The sequence below is a fragment of the Balaenoptera ricei genome, chromosome 10, assembly GCF_028023285.1.
Source record: "Balaenoptera ricei isolate mBalRic1 chromosome 10, mBalRic1.hap2, whole genome shotgun sequence".
NCBI lineage: Eukaryota > Metazoa > Chordata > Mammalia > Artiodactyla > Balaenopteridae > Balaenoptera > Balaenoptera ricei.
This window is the reverse complement of record NC_082648.1, coordinates 22406022-22429665: the sequence shown is the minus strand read 5'-3', so window position 1 is coordinate 22429665 and position 23644 is coordinate 22406022. Positions and strand designations below refer to the sequence as shown.

General features: G+C 38.4%; 1 protein-coding gene across 4 annotated transcripts in view; it reads left to right on the top strand.

Annotated features, from left to right (window-relative positions):
- ITPR2 (inositol 1,4,5-trisphosphate receptor type 2) overlaps window positions 1-23644 on the top strand; it is a 524073-nt gene that overhangs the window by 190784 nt on the left and 309645 nt on the right. For all 4 annotated transcript variants that reach the window (XR_009505331.1, XM_059935504.1, XM_059935506.1 and 1 more), the window contains 3 exons: window positions 14050-14243; window positions 17732-17861; window positions 22958-23015. Coding sequence is in view for 3 of the 4 variants with exons in the window: in XM_059935504.1 (XP_059791487.1) it covers window positions 14050-14243; window positions 17732-17861; window positions 22958-23015 (382 nt within the window). In the remaining variant the exon portion in view is untranslated. The remainder of the gene's footprint in view (window positions 1-14049; window positions 14244-17731; window positions 17862-22957; window positions 23016-23644) is intronic.

The window sequence follows — 23644 nt, the reverse complement described above, 5'->3', positions numbered from 1 at the left end:
TTCAGCCCCTGTCAATGTTTCATCAGACTGAGCTCCTTCCAGGTCGGTATAAAGGGCATAAGTTCACAGAACAGCTCACAGTGCTCAGAACTGTCAGGCAGGTTGGCTTGCCGGAGGAAGATGCCACAGTGACCAGTCATCATTTGAACATCTCTTTCCTGGACTTCGGGACTTAATTTTTCTCACCACCATTCTGCCCCTCGCGATGCTTCTTTTAGATGGTCCTGCCTCATCTCTGCTTCCAGCCTGTCCCTTGCCTTCAGGCAGATCTGTCTCATCCGCTCTGGGTCTCATTCTTCACACCTGCTTGCTCCCGTCTGCTTCTTCTCCCTTCTGCCCACACCTTCTCCCCATCCACATCATATGCTCCTAGTAAAGGGAGCTGGAGCCTCAAAGAGGCGGCAGGGACACGTGCGCAATCCTATCCACAGTGATGGGTTTCTCTTGTCCTCTGTGTGTGTGCCCTGTGTCCAATGAGTGTTTTGTCCTCATCACGCCTGGAGAGTCTTCTCCTGACAACAACTGCCCAGGAGCTCTGGAGGTCCTTAGTGCAGGTTGTGTTCCCCAGGAAGCAGACTCTGAACAGAGATTAGCACGCAGGAGGCTTATTAGGGAGAGCTCTTAGCATCAACCCTGGTGGAATGGAAGGGAAAGAAGCGGGCCTGGGCCAAGTGAGAAATTGGGTTGTGTTGCGGTCTTGGTGGGGAGCCTCTGGGTGGTCTGAGATTGGGATGTCCTTTCAGAGTTCCCTCTCATTGGAGTGAGGGGGCTGAGTTTTCATGCCGCCCTGGAATGGGGTGTGGTCTTGCTTGAGGCAGCTGTTTTCAGACCAGCCGATCCCCAGAGGGCTGACTTTTGAGGGCTGTCCCCCAAGTGGCACTCCCAGCAGCTGAGGCAATAGTCCTTCATTCCTGAAAGGGAATCTGGGCAGGACCGTCACAGCATCCACCACAGATATTTTCCAGAAAAGTACCGTGATTGGAAAAACGGTAGGTCAAGATTAAGATCTCATAGGAAATACAGATTAGGAAGAAAAATACAAATGATTCAGATCTTACAGAAGGTAGAGGTTAGGGAGACAAATAAAAACAACATTAAGACATTTAAATGCACAACAAAGTTCTAGATATGAAAAAAATTTCTAGAGGCTACCTACTTCCAAATGCCCCAGAATCACTGGCATCAGAAATCTACTCCGGGCAGCAAGTGTTTTATGGAATCCTTTTCTTCGGATGTGAAGGAAGATTTCTGTGATATTCTGATCTTCTGAGTCTGGTTCTCCTACCAGCTTTGTGCTGTGCTGACTGTACCTCTAAGTCCTTTCTGGCTTAATGTATAGTGTCTTTTACACTTTTATTATATAGTTTTTTCCTCCTTAAGCTTTTAGAAGTTTTAGAAAAAGTGCCTATAACTGTCAGGTTTTCTCTTAGTTATCAAAGGTGCCTGGGAGGACTTGTTTTCCCCCTCTTGGCTTAGTCTTCTCTCTCTATATCAAGAGGTTCTCAAACACATGATCTACGCTAGATCACGTCCCTTTAAAAAATCAAATGAAGGTATAAAAATAGGCAGAGAATAACTATGTAATATGTCTATTATATAGTTAACAGTGAGTGTCCACCATTTGCCAGGCCACACATTTGACAGAGGATTACTTCACAAGGGAATCTAGTATTTATATTTAATGCCTATCACACATCAAAATCTTGCATATTTTTATCTGTAATCCTTCTCACAATCCAGCAAGTTGGTATTATGGTCACATTTTGCCCAGGAAATGTGCTCTTACAGAGGGTAAATACTTGCCCTGAGACCATACAGCCTGTAGCTTGCTGAGCCAAATTTTGAATTCAGCTTTCTTTTTCTTTTTCTCTAGTTCTTCACAAAAACCAAAAGCCCTGCCACGGATGTGCTTTCTGCTGTTACACTACTTTCTGTACAGATGACTTCTTCGTCTGCAGGGACTCTGCTTTCTACTTTTTCCAAGTTTCCCAAGAAACTTTAACACGAAACAGTGGGTGTTTATTAAAGAGTTTTGATTTAACTTGAGGTGATTTCACAAGTCAGATCCAAAAAAAAAAAAAAAATTAAGCCAAGAATCTCGCCTTCATGAACCGTTGCTGGGATTGTCTCAGCAACAAAGTTTGAAACACAAGTCTTAAAACTGTTACCACTTAAATATCTTGAAGTTGGATGTTCCTTTTCACTCCCTGCTGGTCTCCCTGACTCTGTTTTTGGCTTTTTCTCCACATTCCCACGTAAGGATCCTTCTGAATCACATACTCTACCTCTTACTAGTGGTCATCATCTCTTAGAGAGTAACAACCCAGTTCCCTAAGTTGGTGCCCACAGGTCTTCATAATCTGCATCAGACGTCTCTAGTTCTGTCTCTTGCTGTTTCCCCAGTAATACGAAACAATTTTATCCTCTAGGACACCTTGCTATGAGCTACTTCTGTATTTCATATATACTTTCATAACTCGCTTATCACTAGGATGAATTTATGTGCCATGCCTTATATAAATATGCATGCATTTGAAGGACAAAAATATTTAGAGACCCTAATATTCCAAATATATGTTGGTGACTTTTTCTTGTTGGTGTTGAAATTTTTTATGTCTGTTTTTCCTAGTAGACTTACGAAAGGCTCCATGACTCTTAGAATTACTACCTAGAAAGTTCAATAATAAAGATTCAAATTTATTGACTGAGAGAGCCAGAAGTGGGGAGAAAAGCTATGAAAATACATTCTGTTTCTGGTTCCGTAGCTGACTTGTACCATGCCTAACATAACATGCATACTTGGCTTTCAAAAATATTTACTGAGTGGCATACATTTGATGAATGTATGTAACCTACGTGTTTTATATAAATATGTATTTGAATGATAAAAATATTTTCTAGATCATGACATCTCAGATTTATAATTGTTTTTCTTTTATTGCTTATGAACTTTTAATTTGGCTTTCGAAACTTCCAATGAATGGGAGATAACATGACAAATGCCAGTTCATGTTAAAATACTTCCTGGTATTTTGTTTCTACAATTTTAGTGATTAATGTTATACCTTTTCGTGATCTCTGCACCATCTCTTTTTTATAATTGATGTATAGTTGATTTACAGTGTTTTGTTAGGTTCTGGTGTACAGCAAAGTGATTCAGTTATAAATGTGTGTATATATATATATATATATATATATATATATATACACACACACACACACACACACACCCCACATATATGTAATATATTCTTTTTTATATTCTTTTCCATTATGGTTTATTACAGGTAGATATTGAATATAATTAGTTCCCTGTTCTACACAGTAGGAACTTGTTGTTTATCTGATTTATATATAATAGTTTGCATCTACTAATCCCAAACTCCTAATTTATTCCTCCTTACCCGACCCTGGCTTTCCCCTTTGGTAACCATAAGTTTGTTTTCTATGTCTGTGAGTCTGTTTCAGTTTTGTAAATAAATTCATTTGTATCATATTTTAGATTCCACATATAAGTGATATTATATGGTATTTGTCTTTCTCCTTCTGACTTACTTCACTTAGTACGATAATCTCTAGGTCCATCCACACTGATGCAAATGGCATTATTTCATTCTTTTTTTATGGCTGAGTAGTATTCCATTGCATATATATATACCACATCTTTTTTATCCATTCGTCTGTGAGCATTTAGATTTGGTGCACCATCTTAACAGAATAATATGGTTCAAATATTCCCTTGCTAACTGTGTAGGTTGATAAATTTCAGGAGGATTTAATGGGTATAATGCATGCATAATTTCCATATTACACTAAGTCAGGAAGCAACTCTATATAACTTCCTTCTAGTTCTCTCAGTCAGGGGTTGCTCACATAAATTTATGATACATAAAAATATTTTTGTTATACTTTGTAATTAATTTAACTCAGTAGAGGCAGAAGACTCTGTAGGTTCATCTGTATTTCTCTGGGATGTATTGGAAACAAAGGCATTGTCTGTAGTACTTTGGGTTTTGGTTTCCCAAAGGTATCAGCCACACAATGGATGAAGCACCTTCCACAGTTTAGTGTGGAGTTTATTCTTATTCTCTAAGCTATAAAGTGACTCCAAAACCTCTGGAATTCTGTAGGAGTGGTGTAAATGATTCCTGGCAGCCAGGAAGAGCTACTGACATTGCCAAATTGAGTTAATAGGAGAATCAATACCTAGATGACCTCACAAATAATGAGAATGACTAAAGAGGACCAGGTTGTCCTCACCTTCTTTCTACTCAGTTATTTCCTCCAATTGTAAATACTGTTTGACCCTCAGAATCTAATGCCTCAAGGTGTTAATACACTGGGGTAGGTTCCTCAGTTCCCTCAATTTCTGGTCAAGAGCATCCACCAGTGAACTACAGTAAGGCACCTTATTGGAACCTAATCATAGATTTGTAGAACATTAGCACGTAAAGGGACTGTAGAAATCGTTTATATGAACTTCAGAACTTCATAGTACCTGTAGCAAATGGTCATCTAGGATCTCTTGGAACACCTGAGTGACCAAGATTTTACTGCTGCAAAAGGTAGGTCTTTCTTATTTACAACAGCTCCAAATATTGTCTCTTTTGTTAGGTTATCCTAAATATACCTCCCTCTCACTTCCAACAAGCAGCCCTACTTTTGTTCCCTGGAGCCATGTGGAAATCTAGCCTCACTTTCACATATCAGTTCTTTCTATGTTTGCAGATGGCTGGCATGTCACCTGAATATCTCCTCCTCTCTGTGTCATCACCAGCAGTTTCTTTAACAGTTCCTCTTATGATTCTAATATTTTTGATCACTGGTTTGGCAAGAACAGTTATTTTCTCATTCATAATGAACACTTTACTTTTGTAATACAGTCTAGATGAAAATGAGTGTTTTTGGTAATGATGACATAGTATTGATTTCTACTGAGCTTGAATGAAACTAAAGTTCTAGTTTGTGCTCTGTTAACATCACATTTTCCCATCACATACTTGAGTTGGTTTTATTTGGACCTAAATGGCAGGGCATTTTATATTTTGATTTTACTTTGTTGGACTTAACCCATTAGTTTTCTTTTGTTAATGCATTGATTGATTTGCACATATTGAGCCATCCTTGTGAACTTGGGATGAATCCCACTTGGTCGTGGCCTATGATCTTTTTTATGTATTGTTGGATTCGGTTTGCTAATATTTTGTTGAGAATTTTTGCATCTATATTCATCAAACATATTGGCCTTTAATTTTCTTTTTTGGTGGTGTCTTTGGTTTTGGTATCAGGGTGATGGTGGCTTCATAGAATGTCTTTGGGAGTCTTCCCTCCTCTTCAATCTTTTGGAAGAATTTGAGAAGGCTCAGTATAAGTTCTTCTTTGTATGTTTGGTAGAATTCGCCTGTGAAGCCATCTGGTCCTAGACTTTTGTTTGTAGGGAGTTTTTTTTTTTTTAATTACAGATTCTATTTCACTTCTAGTGATCGGTCTGTTCAAATCATCTATTTCTTCTTGATTCAATTTTGATGGGCTGTATGTTTCTAGAAAGTTGTCCGTTTCTTCTAGGTTGTCAAATTTGTTGGCATATAATTAATTGTTCATAGTATTCTCTTATGGTTTTCTGTATTTCTGCAGTTTCAACTGAGATTTCTCCTTTTTCATTTCTTATTTTGTTTATTTGGGTCCTCTCTCTTTTCTTCTTGGTGAGCCTGGCCAGAGGTTGATCAATTTTGTTTACCCTTTCAAAGAACCAGCTCTTGGTTTTATTGATTTTAATCCATTAGTTTTCAACCTGTCCATGTAGTTTTGGGATTTGATGGAGTCATTTACTATATTAGTTATCCTTCATTGTTTCATGTTGTCTTTGCATTTGCAAAACATGCTCTTTCTGACTTCACCTGTCACTGACAAAAATACTTATGTGGGCGAGGCAACAACAGAGCAGCAAGGAACTAGAGGCCCTTCTGTACTTTAACAGTGATTGATTTAATAGTACTCTTTGACTATAATCAGTTAACTAAAATCATACCTATGAAACTGTACACTATTCAGTGTAAATCTCTATGGTATGATAAATCAGAGGAGTGGTTGTTTTTGGTGGTGGTGGTGAGGGGGAATGTAGAGCTCAATAACTGGGAAAGGGCACAAAAGAGCTTTCTGGGGTAACGGAAATGTCTGAATATCTGGATACCATGTGGTTTATATGGGTCCTTCCTTGTCCAAACTACTAAAGCCTTTCATTTAAGATCTGCGTATTGTACTGTATTTAATTTACATCTCAATTATAAAAATAGTATGTAAATCCACTTATTGCTTGCATTACTGGCTGTTAAAAATTAAAGATCAGTTTGGCAAATTAAAATGAAATCTTGAGGTTTGGAATACTGAAATGACTTTGTCAGTATTTGACAGTGATGAAATCCAAAATAAGATGTAGAACTCAACCAGTGTTTTGTTTGAATTGCTTTTTCAATTCATCCTTTGAATAACACTTCTTTAGGGTGTGGGATGGGAAATAATTTTCCTCTAAGCAGTCTACTTGATATTCAGAAAAAGATGGCTAATAACATTACTATACTTTAGTAACATGTTTCTAGTAGGTTTTGCTTTGTTCTGTTTCTTTCTTTTTATAAATGTATTTATTTTTATTTATTTTTGGCTGCGTTGGGTCTTTGCTGCTGTGCGCAGGCTTTCCCTAGTTGCGGTGAGTGGGGGCTACTCTTCGTTGCGGTGCGCGGGCTTCTCATCGCAGTGGCTTCTCTTTGTTGTGGAGCACGGGCTCTAGGCGCACGGGCTTCAGTAGTTGTGGCTTGTGGGCTCTAGAGTGCAGAGTCAGTAGTTGTGGTGCATGGGCTTAATTGCTCCGTGGCATGTGAGATCTTCCCAGACCAGGGCTCGAACCCGAGTCCCTTGCATTGGCAGGCGGATTCTTAACCACTGCGCCACCAGGGAAGCCCTGTTCTGTCTCTAAGCTCTTGGAAAGTTGGAATCTGTAAATGGCTTATCAACATACTGTGCTCAACGAGTGTTTATTCAGAATGAAGAAAATTAGGTGTCATATCATCTACTCTGGCCATTGAGTATTCTTTATAAACCATTCCTCTGCAAGACTTATCCTTTTAGAGGTGATATTTTGTGTCAACCATGTCATAGTGTAAGAGGTAATGGGCTATGATTATGTGATGCACCACAGGCTCATTACTAAGGTGGTGACCACTATAGTAGAACATAATGAAACAGAGACGAGCTGTCTTTCATGGGTGTAGTGAAAGCACGCATGTGTCCTCCATTTTTCATTTTGAGGTAATACCTTACAATTATATGGTATTTTTCATTCTTCATGATTTTTTTGCACACATTATATAATTTTATTCTCACAAGGAATTGGGACCTATTTTATTAGGATTAAGATTCTGAGCATCAGATGGCAAAGTGATTTGAGAAAGATCACAGTAATCTAAATCCTTCACACCATTCAAAGCCTAGCTCAAAATTGTATCTCTTCAGTGAAGCTGCCTTTCACTCTCCTCACCCTAAGATAATTTTCCCAATTAAAATAAATATCCTAAACAATTTTGTATACCGTCTGTGCTATACTATTACTATCTTATTTGCTTTGTATTTGATCTTCAGTTGGGGAGAGGGGAGACATGTTTTCTGTTTTCTTAGCTCTATTATAAACTCTCTACTTCTCTTATGTCCTCCCATCCTCGATATCCCTAATATAAGAGCCAGATGAACACTGGTTACCTAATAAGTAGTTTCTGAACAGGGGCTGCCCTTAAAATTAAATTGTGTCATATAAACATAATGTCACAAGTAGTGTTGGTTCATTATATAATAATAACTGGTTGGATAAGATCACTTGAGAATAATGTGAGCAGATTCATGGTATGATTAATAGTAATTCTATGTTTTCAGTACACAGTTTTAACTAGGATATTTTCTTTCTGCATTTGGTAGGTTTCTGAGTTCTAGTATAAAATCTTTGGAAACTTGGAAGGTGATAGCCTTTAGTGAAGCAACATGGTGTGGGGAAAAGATGCACCTTGACATTAGTTGACCTGAATCTGAGGCTCTGCCACTTTCTGGCTGTGTAAAATGAGATGGGTTCCCCACCTCCCTACCTGCTGTGAACAGTGTATGTGGCCTAGCAAAGTACATGGGATGTGATATGCCCTTGATAAAGTCAGATTCCATGATTTTCCTTATCTCATTGTTATCTATTGTATTAAACATGTTTTTCTTTTTAACAAATACATTTTTAAGTAACATGAAATTATATATGCTTTTAGAAAAAAATTAGAAAATTCAGAAAGTATAAAAGAAAGCAAGCAAAAACTCACCTTGATGAAACTTACCCTTAGTGTAATAATATCTAATTTTTTATGTAAGCCTTATAAAAATTATTATTATTTTTTTGGCTGCATTGGGTCTTTGTTGCTGCACGCAAGCTTTTCTCTAGTTGCGGTGAGTGGGGGCTACTCTTCGTTGCAGTGCATGGGCTTCTCATTGAGGTGGCTTCCCTTGTTGTGGAGCACGGGCTGTAGGCACGTGGGCTTCAGTAGTTGTGATGCATGGGCTCAGTAGTTGTGGCTCCCGGGCTCTAGCGCTCAGGCTCAGTAGTTGTGGCACATGGGCTTAGTTGCCCCACGGCATGTGGGATCTTCCTGGACCAGGGATCGAACCCGTGTTCCCTGCATTGGCAGGAGGATTCTTTTTTTGTTTTTTTTTAAATTAATTAATTAATTTATTTTTGGCTGCATTGGGTCATCGTTGCTGCGCACGGGCTTTCTCTAGTTGCAGCAAGCGGGGACTATGCTTTGTTGCATTGTGCAGGCTTCTCACTGTGGTGGCTTCTCTTGTTGTGGAGCATGGGCTCTAGGCATGCAGGCTTCAGTAGTTGTGGCGCACAGGCTCAGTAGTGGTGGCACGTGGGCTTAGTTGCTCCAGGCATGTGGGATCTTCCTGGAACAGGGATCGAACCTGGGTCCCCTGCATTGGCAGGTGGATTCTTAACCACTGCGCCACCAGGGAAGTCCCTTGGTAGGTGGATTCTTAACCACTGCACCACCAGAGAAGTCCCAAAATTATCATTTTTAATAACTCATTTGTTCATCCAACTTTTTTTTTTATTTGTGCAATAATCTAACAAGCATGTATGGAATGGCTGCTATGTGTCAGGCACTATTCCTGGTGTTGGAGATAAAGCAAAAACTAGGCAGAATCCATGTCTTCATGGAGTTTATGTTCTGTTTTGAGGGAGGATACAATAACCACATAAACAAATATAAAATATGCTGTGAGATAGTGATAATGCCATGACTGAAATGTAAAGCAGCATCCAGAGTGATGGCAATCCTTCTTTTTTTTTTAGAAATTCACGTTCTTTTATTTATTTATTTATGACTGTGTTGAGTCTTCGTTTCTGTGCGAGGGCTTTCTCTAGTTGCGGCAAGTGGGGACCACTCTTCATCGCGGTGCGCGGGCCTCTCACCATCACGGCCTCTCTTGTTGCGGAGCACAGGCTCCAGACGCGCAGGCTCAGTAATTGTGGCTCACGGGCCCAGTTGCTCCGTGGCATGTGGGATCTTCCCAGACCAGGGCTCGAACCCGTGTCCCCTGCATTGGCAGGCAGATTCTCAACCACTGCGCCACCAGGGAAGCCCCGGCAATCCTTCTTTAGAGAGGGTGGCCGGAAGAGATCTGAGGAGGGGACATTGAACCAGAAATCAGAAGGGATTTTGAGGGGGTGAGCCAAGTGACCATCTGGGTAAGAGACCTCCAGGCAGAGGAATACCAAATTCCCTCCAGGTCCAGTTCATGGATTAAAAACTCTGTTTGCATGAATGGATAAAGAAGATGTGGTACATATATGCAATGGAATACTACTCACCCATAAAAAAATGAAATAATGCCCTTTGCATCAACATGGATGGACCTAGAGATTATCATACTAAGCGAAGTAAGTCAGAAAGAGAAAGACAAATACCATATGATATCACTTATTTGTAGAATCTAAAATATGACACAAATGAACTTATCTACGAAACAGAAACAGACTCACAGACAGAGAACAGATTTGTGGTTACCAAGGGGAAGGGAGGGTAGGGGAGGGATGGGATTAGTAGATGCAAACTATTATATATACAATGGATAAACAACAAGGTCCTACTGTATAGCACTGGGAACTATATTCAGTATCCTGTAATAAACCATAATGGGAAAGAATATGAAAAAGAATATGTATATTTATGTATAACAGAGTCACTTTGCTGTACACCAGAAACTAACACAACATTGTAAATCAACTATACTTCAATAAAATAAATTAAAAAAATAAAATATCATTGGGAAAAAAAAAAAAAAAGAAGTACATCGACTGGATATGTAGTTCTCCAAAATACTGTGATCTGACTTTGAACTGGGAGTGCTGGTTATTTATTGTCTTCTAGGGTGTTAAATCTTGATCTTTCTTTTAGTCCAGGTTGATACCATGTTCCCTATTACTCTGCTTATATCACTAGCTTAACTAAGGTTTTGATCTTGTGTTAATGTTTTTGGGTTTTTTGCATCAGAAAAGTCCTTTTATAACCCAGACCCTAACCACTGGGAGGAAGCACTGCTCCAGAGAATGTTCAAAATAGAAAGAACTGCTCTAGTTCTAGAGAGTGTACGCATTTTCCAGCAAGTGAAAGTTTATAAGGAGCTGCTGAGCAGGGAGGGGAAATAGGAAGACGTCCTGAAACATGTCTTTATGGTTTAACATCATTCTGTTTCAAATGAATTATAATAACAGCAGATACATTTTTCCAAGTCCAACTATAAAAATATGTTTCAGGGAAATAAGAATGGTTTTGGGGTTATCCATTTTTTGGCTTCTATTACTATAAAGCATTGAGAACTGCCTTTGGTAGTCACTAAACAAGAAAATTGCTGTGAACAATTATTCACAGAACTCTTATCAAATATGTCTATTATCTCTTATAAACGTTTAGAAGATTTCAGAAGTGTCTATCTGAAATCTAAACAACTGGAAAATTCAAATTATCATTTTTATTCTTATGTGTTCATAGGAGAAAAGTATTTCTAATAGAAAGAGGTAACAGATAAAGATGACTTTAAATAAAACACTAAGGGAAGTAAGGTAAATTTCAATCAAGTAATATTCTGTTAAATCTCTTATACTGTCTATAAATCCACATAACTCTTAATGATTGTTGAAGCCTATAGTGTGATTACCAGCAGTAAAATGACTTTGGAATAAGGAAAAATTAAATCATGGTCAGCACAGCTTTAGTGTTATGTAAATTCCTTATTGCTTTTCACGTCTCTGGAATTGGTAATGGAAACTTGGCTCACTGGAACCATAATAGAAATAAAGCAGTGAACTCTCAACCCATTCCCAGTCACCATTTCTAGTATGCATTTACTGTACTTGTCTTACTTTTGGGTTTTTCTCTTGAGGGAATTAGGATTAGTAAAGATATCTATACAATCATATGATGAAAGAACCTGGACAGTCTATCTGCTTTTATTTCTAAGCAATTCCTTCCTCTGTACTTTTACCTAACAAAGATGACTCCATTTTTCACACCATTTCAGTATACTTTATACATAAATCCAAATTCTAGTTGCTGAGTTAATATAAAAGACATAGAAAACATGAATTTATCCAGAGGATTTATATTATGATACAGTAGCCCTTTCACTGAAAACTTTTCAGTAGTATTAACTAATTACGGTTGAGAAGGGAAATAGATTTCTTCTTTTGCATTGCTGAAGACCGATCACCTTTGACTTATCTCAGCAGTCTAGAATTAGAAATTTTTCTGTGGAAAAATGGATACCAGGAGCCTTGCACGTCTGTGATTTATGTGGTGTTTGACTTATGTTTTCCAAGCTGTAGTAGTTCATAATTGAAGCACTTCTCATCACCACCAAGCAACTCTAGAAAATGTAGCATCTTTTAATTTGCAAACTCAGAGTTGGCCATATATGGAGATGTTAGGCGAGTTTTGTGGCAACCACGTGCCACAGGCATCTAAGGATGTGGTATCACTGGAATGAACCCTCCCATTTCATTGACAACATGTGTTATATATTATTATGGTTCTGGCCTCTAGATTTTAATTTCTTGGTGACAAGATCTATATTTGGGGGAAAGAATTGTCTGAGTGAACGTTTTGTATGTAACAATCATTTAGATTAAATGATTATTTTCCATGCAAATCTAAATAAGATGCAGACACTGGGTGCCAAGGATTTTTGTGTGAATCAAGGGTAAGAATAACAGAGAAGCCTGTTCTCTGTTGGTGGTGAGAAAGCATCTCTTGGAGGCTAACACATACACATACTAGAATCCAGGCTCGGATAAATGTACTGGTTGAACACTGATGGCCCAAAACTATTGCCAACAGCCAGATTGTATCCCTGCAATCTGTGGGGGGATTTGGAAATACTCAACTGTTATGATTGTATGAGAACCATAGACAGTGAAGCATTCTGCCGCATTACAGGTTTTTCTGTTAGAAAATGGGGCTGTCTCAAATCCTTTGTCTCAACCCTGTCCAAACTTGGAAATTATCTTTCATGTATTTTTTTCTTCTCCCTTTATTTTGGCTTATGCAAGCAGCAGTGTAATAAAAGTTCCTAGATTCTCAGAATGAAAACCCAAATTAATTTCTGCCTGGAAGGTGCCACTCTAGAAAAAATGTTCCTTCATTGCCTACTCAAAAATGTACTATTTCAGTACCACCCTCTTGTACGTATACTAATTTCATCTATGGATAAGATAATGAATTTTAAAAGGCATTTCACCTTTCACAATGTACAAATAATATTCGTTACCACTGGCTCCATGGTAACTGTGGTCTGCGCATAGGACCGTGAAGATTCTCGTGAGTCATCCTTTACATATTTTCCTTTTCTTTATTTGTTTGCCTTTCAATCCTGTAGGTATTCCCACAGTTTATGCTCTTTGCTTAGAGCTGAGAGTTTTATCTCATCCCATCTTATTTCCATTTCCCTTTCTCTTGGTTTACACCCTGAGACACTGGGAGAAAGGAAAATTCTTTGCCAGATTCTTAGGCCTTTTCTTGAGGCAAAGCTCCACGAACACCCACGAAGCAAAGACCACTGTTCTGAAAGGAAAGTAGACAGTTGTTCTTTCAAACCCTTGTTGCTTATTGTAGGGATTTAGAAGTGAGAAACAATAGTTAAGCTGGAGAGGGTAAATCGTAAGAGTGGCAGGAGGATCCTTTGGTACAACTGCTTGTGGTCAGTGTGAGGAATGAGTGCATGGGCAGTTTTATTGGAGGACAAATTAAATGAGAAGCCAAACTCAAGAGAAGACACAGGAAAGGAGTAACACCTCGTTGAAAATGATCATTTGTCAATAATTTGTTTCCCTAATTATCTCAAACCTAGCTGCTTTTTGTGGATTTTGAATTACAATTTTCTATTCAAATTGATGAAGGAATGGATAAAATGGTGCTTCCTCTCTAGATAAGAGTTTTTCTTAAAATGAAGCTGTAAAAATCCTCCTCCCAAGCTCTTTTCACAAGCATTACGAAAAAGCAAAGCTAAAAAGTCCTTGGTTTGAGGGTAGGGTTAGGACACTAATTTATATGTTTTCATGTGTCTTTGTATCCTCACTTGCAACGCCCTTTATCGTAGAGATTGATAACCTTTCTTCCTCATTATTGTGAGAGTTAGTGCCTATTGGTGCGGTAGTTGGTAGGACTTACTGTGCTCCAGAAGGACCTGACTTGGATATTGTTAGAGCTACCAACAACTCACCTGCAGTGTGTCCTTTGAAAGCACTTTCTGAGAAAAGTAAACTTTCAATTCTAAAATCTGTCATTTTGAAATGTGTCTGCACTATTTTAACTTTATCTGCAAGGAAATAGCTGGAGCGAGGCTGATGCTATTCATTCCCATCCTTAGTACTCTTCCTGCCACATTTTCAGTCTGGTTGTGGCCAACTGGATATAACAGCTGTCTCCCGAGGTGGCGTGTGTGTTGACTTGAGGACTTTTCTCGTGCCAGGAAACAATGTCATGAGAACCATCCATGGGGTGGGAGAACTGATGACCCAGATGGTGCTCAGCAGAGGTTCCGTCTTCCCCATGAGTGTGCCTGACATCCAGCCCAGCCTGCATCCCAGCAAGCAGGGGGGCCCCGCCGAGCACGAGGATGTCACTGTCATGGACACCAAGCTGAAGATTATTGAGATTTTACAGGTACAGGGCCTAATGGAAGGGAAGTGACAGACACCTAACTGGGCCTATTATTGGTTAAACTTCTTACACGTTTTGTTCCAGATCATTGTGTACATATTCTGAAATGGTATTGATCTAATTTTATTTCTTTTACGTTAATGATAAGCCTGGTAAGAAATCTCACACTGACACTATTTAACATATTAAGTACATGTGTGAATTCTCACTAAATATAATGTATTAATGATGATACCTAACAAATGTGGAGTGCTTTGAGGTTGACAATAACTTCTTTCATATGTATTTTCTCATTTAGCATTGACCCTGATTAAATTTTACCTTTATTTAAGAAGGATTTCAGAGTAGGCAAAGTTAAGATTGAATTCCAACTGTTTTTCTATTTTTAATTGAATTGGACATATGATTCTACGTATACAGATTTATCGTAGTAAGAAACTCAAAATTTTATTTTTATTTACAAAAATGTTAATTGTTTTTAATATTTTATGTAAGTGACTATCTCTCTTGATGATTTTGTTTTCAAGAGGCTAGGAATGATATATATATTTTAAAATTAACCTAGTCTAATATCTATCTCTGTGAATTTAAAGGGGGCAAATTACTATTTCATGACCAGTGGTTTAGTGGATAAATTCCCCATTACTGTAGCTATGAATTCTTAGCATTTTTTTTTTAAGTTTGGAAAGTAGTTTTATGATCCCTTAATTATAGCATTTATTCCAGATTCGAAGAATGGAGGCTGGAGTTTTTGAGGATCTATTAAAATTCTGGAAACAGTTTACTAAGTCTTTCATCATAATTTAATGTAGACTGAGCTACCAGAAGTGGGTTAGTAGTCCTGGAAGGGTCTGTACACTTTTATTTAAAGCAATTAGATTTATAATCATAAAAGATTTCACAGTTCCTCCAGGAATTCCAAAGACTGAATCCCGAGAAATATTGGCAGCCCTCCCAACCCTGCATTCATGACCCTGAGAAATCACTCAGTTGTCCTGTTCTTAACCTGCGGAAGGTGTTGAGCACCTGACCTGTGGGTAATGGGCCTCCGGCTTAGCGCCCTCCTCACGGGAGAGCCTCTGAAATACATGTCCTCATTTTAGCCCAGTGACGGTTCAGAAAAGCAGCATTTACAAAACAGTCCCTAACAGCTAAAAAACGATGAGATGGAGATACTATGGCAGGGCAGGCTAGGGCTGACTCGCTTTTGCTGCCTCTTTTGGGTTCTTTATGTATTTCTTGTTGAACCTCTGTTCTCGCTCTGATTTTTGTGCCTCCGTGTCTGAGTCTGATGCGCTGTGTCTGTTCCCATGTGCTGCTCTTGAATGTTTCTTTCTTAGAACTTCCCTTCAAGAATTTCTTTGTAGCCACGTTCCTTAAGCAAGTCTCCTGCTTTCTGCCACCTCGTCCTCCTTCCAGGCTCTTCCTTTCTTTCCCCCATCATTTCTTGTATTTTTTTTAGTCTTTTTATTTCTCTCTTATTTTCTCCCTCTATCTGTTTCAGCTCTCTCTCACTCTCTTTCTCTGCCTTTCTTTTTATTCTTCCCTCCCCCCTTCCCTTCTACCTTCCATTCTTTTTCATAATTAAATATAGTAGAGGATGAAAGTTTGAATTTTGGCTCTATTTATAAAATATAATTCATTGAACACTAATCTTCAACTAAAAGCTAATAAATGTTTCATTAATTCATGTTTTAATAATTTGTTCTTTACGTAAGTTTGTTTAAAAAACACCCTTCTTTTTATGCACCCACAGTCTAGCTTCTGCTCCCACCCTCTGCTCAGCGCTGCCAAATCCACTGGCTCTTTCTCAGCCCTCTTCTCCCACAATCTGTCTCCTGCTTTGAAAATCCCCATATTAACTGGAATCAGTTCAGCCAATATGTGTTACAGCGCTCACTGCATGTTAATAAAAGAGTCTGTCTGGTGTTTACTTTTCCTTCTGGATTATATGCTCTTCAAAGGCAGGTTTTATATATCCTTGGTACCTTTTCTGTACCCTTGGCAGCTTCCTCAGTACCTGGCTCAACAAGTTTATTGAACTTGATGGAACATAGCTAACATAGAGCATGGTTGCTGCCCAAGGTCTAGCAGAGGAGGAGAAGGGGGAAAGGGAGAGGGAGAGAGAGAGCGAGAGAGAGGGAGGTTGATTCAACTTTGGACCCGTAGGTGTAAATAATGTGTTGGCTGAGCAACGAGGAGAAAAATTGATTCGGACTGGGGAACTAGGGAAAGCTTCATTTCAAAAGGGATTTAAACAGGACCTTGGAGGATATCTCAAAAGCTGGTTATTATGGGGTGGAGGAGAAGAATATTCAAGGTAAAGTGAACAATGGAAATGAATGTGAGGAGGCAAGAGAGAAACTGCAGGCATTCCAGCCTGTGCTGTCAGGACTGAGAAGAGTGGAAGAGAGAGTGAGAGAAAGGGGGCAGCAGGAGGGGAGCGCGGGGGGGTGGTTCTGATACGACAGTGGCGTAGATAGTGAGAGCTAGGGTGAGATGGTACCACCAAATACCAAGTTTTCTCGAAACTTGCCTGACCATTACTGTTTGCTGGAACAATGAGAGTCTCTTAAGAGAGTGTAAGGGACACAGATAATAATTATACTGGGAGCGAAGGCCTACCCAGGCCTCTCCCAGGCAAACTGGGATGGAAGGTCACCCTGTGTAAGTACAGCTCTCTGTTGTTTCCCGTCTCCACTCATGTCGGTGGCACATACTTTTTCCTTCTCTGATCTCCACTGCATTCTATACCACGTGAGGTAGCCCTCCTTAATTTCCTAATTATTTGAACAATGCTGTATCTTGTTTTCCCAACTCAATCACTGGCATCTTGAGGACCCTGGGCTTCAGGCATGTGCATTCTTCTCAGTGCCGAGCACAGACAGGAACCTTGTTGACACTTAGTTTGTCAGTACATCCATTAAGGACAACAAGGACAAAAACACAGACCCAAGGAAACACAGGCACTAAGGAGGCACATCCCTGGTATATTAGATGCTATTACTTAAGCTGTCCTTTTGTAGCCTAGATCCAGGATTCATTGTGGTGTAGCCAGAATCCACACTATTGCAGCTGAAATCTCGCCTTTCTGTGCCTGAATGAGGGTCACAGCTCCAGTACTTTCCTTGCAGAGCCGGTTAAAAGCTCTGCAAAGTGCTTGGGAAATTATGTCATCATTACCTCTTCATCCAGACCCAGGAGATACCTCTACTTGGAATATTCTGAGAGTAATCATGGAGAGTCAGGTTTTCTTCTTTCCAAAAACTGTTCAGGGATTTTACTGACACTGGCTAATGGAAATGCATCACTTTTCTTAGTGTTATGACTGATTATCATGTAGGCAACAGAAGTGATAAGAGTTTACCAATGAAGTTTCTAACCAGTTCATGTGACATGTTGATAGTAATGTGGCTCTTGGTGTCCTGTAATGAATTTTTAAACACCATGCTGATGAAAGAAGCTTATGTTGTTTTTAATGTTTCTTGTAGTTTATCCTGAGTGTCAGACTGGATTATAGGATCTCATATATGCTGTCAATATATAAGAAGGAATTTGGGGAGAACAATGGAAATGCGGAAACGTCCACCAATGGCTCTCCCGATACATTGCTGCCATCAGGTATCTCCTCTGTGACAATATTTCCTCTTTGGATGGTGTTTTCCTGAGAACTTGGAAGTTCCTTTTATGTTTTAAAACAAGAAGTATTCCTATGAGACAAAAATGTCAAAATACTCTCCACCAATAAAATGAAGGCACTGAGACAGAAATGAAATAACTTGCCTAGAATGGCAGCGAGGATGTTTGCTGCTACTGGTGCTCAGTCCTTTGAGTGCAGTATTTCTGGTAAACTTCACAACTCTGTGAGGTCGAGGTACTGTGATTTTTTTGTTTTGTTGTTTTAACATCTTTGTTGGAGTATATTTGCTTTACAATGGTGTGTTAGTTTCTGCTTTATAACAAAGTGAATCAGCTATACACATACATATATCCCCATATCTCTTCCCTCTTGCGCCTCCCTCCCTCCCTCCCTATCCTACCCCTCTAGGTGGTCACAAAGCACTGAGCTGTTCTCCCTTTGCTATGTAGCTGCTTCCCACTAGCTATCGGTTTTACATTTGGTAGTGTATATATGTCCATGCGACTCTCTCACTTTGTCCCAGCTTACCCTTCCCCTGCCCCGTGTCCTCAAGTCCATTCTCTAGTAGGTCTGCGTCTTTATTCCCATCCTGCCCCTAGGTTCTTCATGACCATTTTTTTTTTTTAGATTCCATATATATGTGTTAGCATACAGTATTTGTTTTTCTCTTTCTGACTTAACTTCACTCTGTATGACAGACTCTAGGTCCATCCACCTCCCTACAAATAGCTCAATTTCATTTCTTTTTATGGCTGAGTAATATTATTCCATTTGTATATATGTGCCACATCTTCTTTATCCATTCATCTGTCAATGGACACTTGGGTTGCTTCCATGTCCTGGCTATTATAAATAGAGCTGTAATGAACACTGTGGTACATGATGCTTTTTGAATTATGCTTTTCTCAGGGTATATGCCCAGTAGTGGGATTGCTGGGTCGTATGGTAGTTCTATTTTTAGTTTTTAAGGAACCTCCATACTGTTCTCCATAGTGGCTGTATCAATTTACATTCCCACCAACAGTGCAAGAGGGTTCCCTTTTCTCCACACCCTCTCCAGCATTTATTGTTTGTAGATTTTTTGATGATGGCCATTCTGACTGGTGTGAGATGATATCTCATTGTAGTTTTGATTTGCATTTCTCTAATGATTAATGATGTTGAGCATTCTTTCCTGTGTTTGTTGGCAACCTGTATATCTTCGTTGGAGAAATGTCTATTTAGGTCTTCTGCCCATTTTTGGATTGGGTTGTTTGTTTTTTTGATATTGAGCTGCATGGGCTGCTTGTACATTTTGGAGATTAATCCTTTGTCAGTGGCTTCATTTGCAAATATTTTCTCCCATTCTGAGGGTTGTCTTTTGGTCTTGTTTATGGTTTCCTTTGCTGTGCAAAAGCTTTTAAGTTTCATTAGGTCCCATTTTTTAATTTTTGTTTGTATTTCCATTTCTCTAGGAGGTTGGTCAAAAAGGATCTTGCTGTGATTATGTCATAGAGTGTTCTGCCTATGTTTTCCTCTAAGAGTTCGATAGTGTCTGGCCTTACATTTAGGTCTGTAATCCATTTTGAGTTTATTTTTGTGTATGGTGTTAGGGAGTGTTCTAATTTCCTTCTTTTACATGTAGCTGTCCAGTTTTCCCAGCACCACTTATTGAAGAGACTGTCTTTTCTCCATTGTATATTTTTGCCTCCTTTATCAAAGATAAGCTGACCATATGTGCGTGGGTTTATCTCTGGGCTTTCTATACTGTTCCATTGATCTATATTTCTGTTTTTGTGCCAGTACCATACTGTCTTGATTACTGTAGCTTTGTAGTATAGTCTGAAGTCAGGGAGCCTGATTCCTCCAGCTCCGTTTTTCTTTCTCAAGATTGCTTTGGCTGTTCAGAGTCTTTTGTGTTTCCATACAAATTGTGAAATTTTTTGTTCTCGTTCTGTGAAAAATGCCAGTTTGATAGGGATTGCATTGAATCTGTAGATTGCTTTGGGTAGTATAGTCGTTTTCACAATGTTGATTCTTCCAATCCAAGAATGTGGTATATCTCTCCATCTGTTGGTGTCATCTTTAATTTCTTTCATCAGTGTCTTAAAGTTTTCTGCATACAGATCTTTTGTCTCCTTAGGTAGGTTTATTCCTAGGTTTTTCTTCTTTTTGTTGCAATGGTAGATGGGAGTGTTTCCTGAATTTCTCTTTCAGATTTTTCATCATTAGTGTATAGGAATGCAAGAGATTTCTGTGCATTAATTTTGTATCCTACTACTTTACCAAATTCATTGATTAGCTCTAGTAGTTTTCTGGTAGCATCTTTAGGATTCTCTATGTGTAGTATCATGTCATCTGCGAACAGTGACAGCTTTTCTTCTTCTTTTCCGATTTGGATTCCTTTTATTTCTTTTTCTTCTCTGATTGCTGTGGCTAGGACTTCCAAAGCTATGTTGAATAACAGTGGTGAGAGTGGGCAACCGTGTCTTGTTCCTGATCTTAGTGGAAATGGTTTCAGTTTTTCACCATTGAGAACGATGTTGGCTGTGGGTTTGTCATATATGGCCTTTATTTTGTTGAGGTAAGTTCCCTCTATGCCTACTTTCTGGAGGGTTTTTATCGTAAATGTGTGTTGAATATTGTCGAAAGCTTTTTCTGCATCTATTGAGATGATCATATGGTTTTTCTCCTTCAATTTGTTAATATGGTTTATCACATTGATTGATTTGCATATACTGAAGAATCCTTGCATCCCTGTGATAAACCCCACTTGATCATGGTGCATGAACCTTTTAATGGGCTGTTGGATTCTGTTTGCTAGTATTTTGTTGAGGATTTTTGCATCTATGTTCATCAGTGATATTGGCCTGTAGTTTTCTTTCTTTGTGATAGCTTTGTCTGGTTTTGGTATCAGGGTGATGGTGGCCTCGTAGAATGAGTTTGGGAGTGTTCCTTCCTCTGCTATATTTTGGAAGAGTTTGAGAAGGATAGGTGTTAGCTCTTCTCTAAATGTTTGATAGAATTCACCTGTGAAGCCATTTGGTCCTGGGCTTTTGTTTGTTGGAAGATTTTTAATTACAGTCTCAATTTCAGTGCTTTTGATTGGTCTGTTTATGTTTTCTGTTTCTTCCTGGTTCAGTCTTGGAAGGTTGTGCTTTTCTAAGAATTTGTCCATTTTTCCAGGTTGTCCATTTTATTGGCATATAGTTGCTTGTAGTAATCTCTCATGATCCTTTGTATTTCTGCAGTGTCAGTTGTTACATCTCCTTTTTCATTTCTAATTCTATTGATTTGAGTCTTCTCCCTTTTTTTCTTGATGAGTCTGGCTAATGGTTTATCAATTTTGTTTATCGTCTCAAAGAACCAGCTTTTAGTTTCAGAGTCTGAATCTTTTACGCATTATGCTCTTTTGGTGAAAATCCAAGGTTTTTTTTTTTTTTTTTTTTGACTTGGATCAGGGAGCAGTGTGAAATGCAGCTATCATATCAGGAGGAAAGGTATTTTGTAGGAATCACCCCACTCAAGAACAAAGACATGGCATTTCCCACAATGGTCTGGATGTGGGTGTTGGTTTTATTGTGTGTGTGTATGCATGCGTTCGTTCTTTATTACCTTGCATGGTCATAAATTGGTACTATATTTCAGTTTTTCATATTTAAAATATGTAAGAATGAAGCCACTCTATTTATGAGTGTGGGAGCATAATGACATAAGAGCACAAAATTTATTGTAAAAATTTTGTGACTCTAGAAAGTACCTTGTGAAACCTAAGATATATTAAATTACCATTTTTCTGGATAGATCAGGCCAGTCATGGCAAGTTGGAAACTATGTTGTATTGAAGAATTAGCCAGTTAACAGAATTCTTTTGCTGGGGCAGGATTTGTACACAGATATGAAACTTTCTTTTAAACCACAACCACTGTGACAACATCAGGAAGCCTCCTCTTCTTTGTGCATCAATCGATTTGATAGGAATGAGTCAATGATTATAAGTGTGTAGTTAATGTAGATGCTCAACCAAATGTCCTGCTGTCCGACTCATCGGTACCATCCAAAGGCAGCATGCCTCTACGGAAGGGGTTAAGCTGTCCTCAGCTAGAAGTCTCCCTGGAACATTTGCAACAGTGTTGGTTTTATGCTTCCCAGAATTGTAGAACTCCAAAGGGCTATTTCCAGGAATGTTAGGGCAGAACCAGAAAGTCTTGCTGGCAGTTGCATTGACACTAGCATAAGAATTATTGGCTCTCAGAAGCCAGACTTCTGGAAACAGGAGCTCTAAATGTCATTAAAAGTGTGGGAGGGAAAATCTAGGGGCATCCCCAGAAAACCAGTTCTCTCTGATTTACCTGATCTCTTAAATTGGTTGTATTCATTAGAGGTAACTTTCTGGGAAGAATTCTTTTTCCCTTTTTATGTCTTGCTCTGTTTTCTTTTCATACTTTTGGAGATGAGAACTAAATTGTGTACTTATCATAGATATTTTCAAAATGTTATTGTTGGGGATGAGTGAGGAATCATGATTGGTTCACATAAAAAAAAAAAAAAAATCAAATACCCTGTCCCAGAAGAAGAAGGGACGGATTTATAGAAGTAAGCTTAGGTTAAAAGATCATGTTGTTTGGAAGTACCATGTAGTAACAAGGTTCCTTATAGGTATACTGTGATTCTTTAAAAAAATATTATCTTTCCATGTCATTACCCATTTAAATTAAATGTGTGTATATAGGTGTGTGTGTAGTTGATGTATATATATATATATACACATATATATATATATATATATATATATATATATATATACACACACACACACATACATACTTATATAGATGAGGAAACTTTGTAAATGGTTCTTTCTGATCTTTTAAATGTATCTTTGACTATAACAATATGTATTTTAAAATGTAAACTTCAATTTAAAATATTGACCGATAAGAGGAACTGTATTGTGACTTTTTAAAGTGTTAATTGACATTTGGTGGCATAAAGAAATTAAGACAAAAATATTTTTAGGTAAGCTAATATTATTATAAATATTGGGACTCCTAATTATAAAAAGATAAAGAATGGATTTTACCATTTGTCTTTGCAGCTATTGTTCCTGACATAGATGAAATTGCAGCTCAGGCAGAAACTATGTTTGCTGGAAGGTACAGTAACATTTATGTATCTTTATCTTGTGAATAAGATTTTACTTAGAATTTTATTGACACTTTATTGTTCACTTCCCTATATCTATTTAATTTTAGATCCTTTATCGTTGCCAACATAATTTCTGCCAGAAATGAAACTGCTAATTTACTGTAGAAGAGAAAGCATAGCTTTTCTTTAGGTCAGGTAAAAAAAAGACAGGAGAGATGAGTTCAGTGTATTGAACTTTCCCCTGAATTCTTTGCTTTTCTTTCCTCAAATAATGACAGCACACGAACGCCCTTTAAGTCCCCTGGTATAAATATTGCTGCCTCTTGCAAAACGTTGCTTCCCCAAATCTGAGAAATTTGAGGCAAGAAAGTAACTTCTTTCAACGTTATCATTAACTTTATAAGTGAGAAATAACGCTATTTTCTGCCAATTGGAAATATCCATGATTAAAGAAAATGAAACATCTCTGCCATGACTACTCTCCTTTGCTATCAGGTGCCCTGCTACTCACTGTTTTTAGGTTGTTTCTTTTTTTCCCATAAATGAAAGTAATAGTCAAAAAGAAAAGTAAAAACCGTAAAATGTCTGAGCTACAAATTATTGAGTTCTTGGCATTCATTTTTATTATAGATTTGCC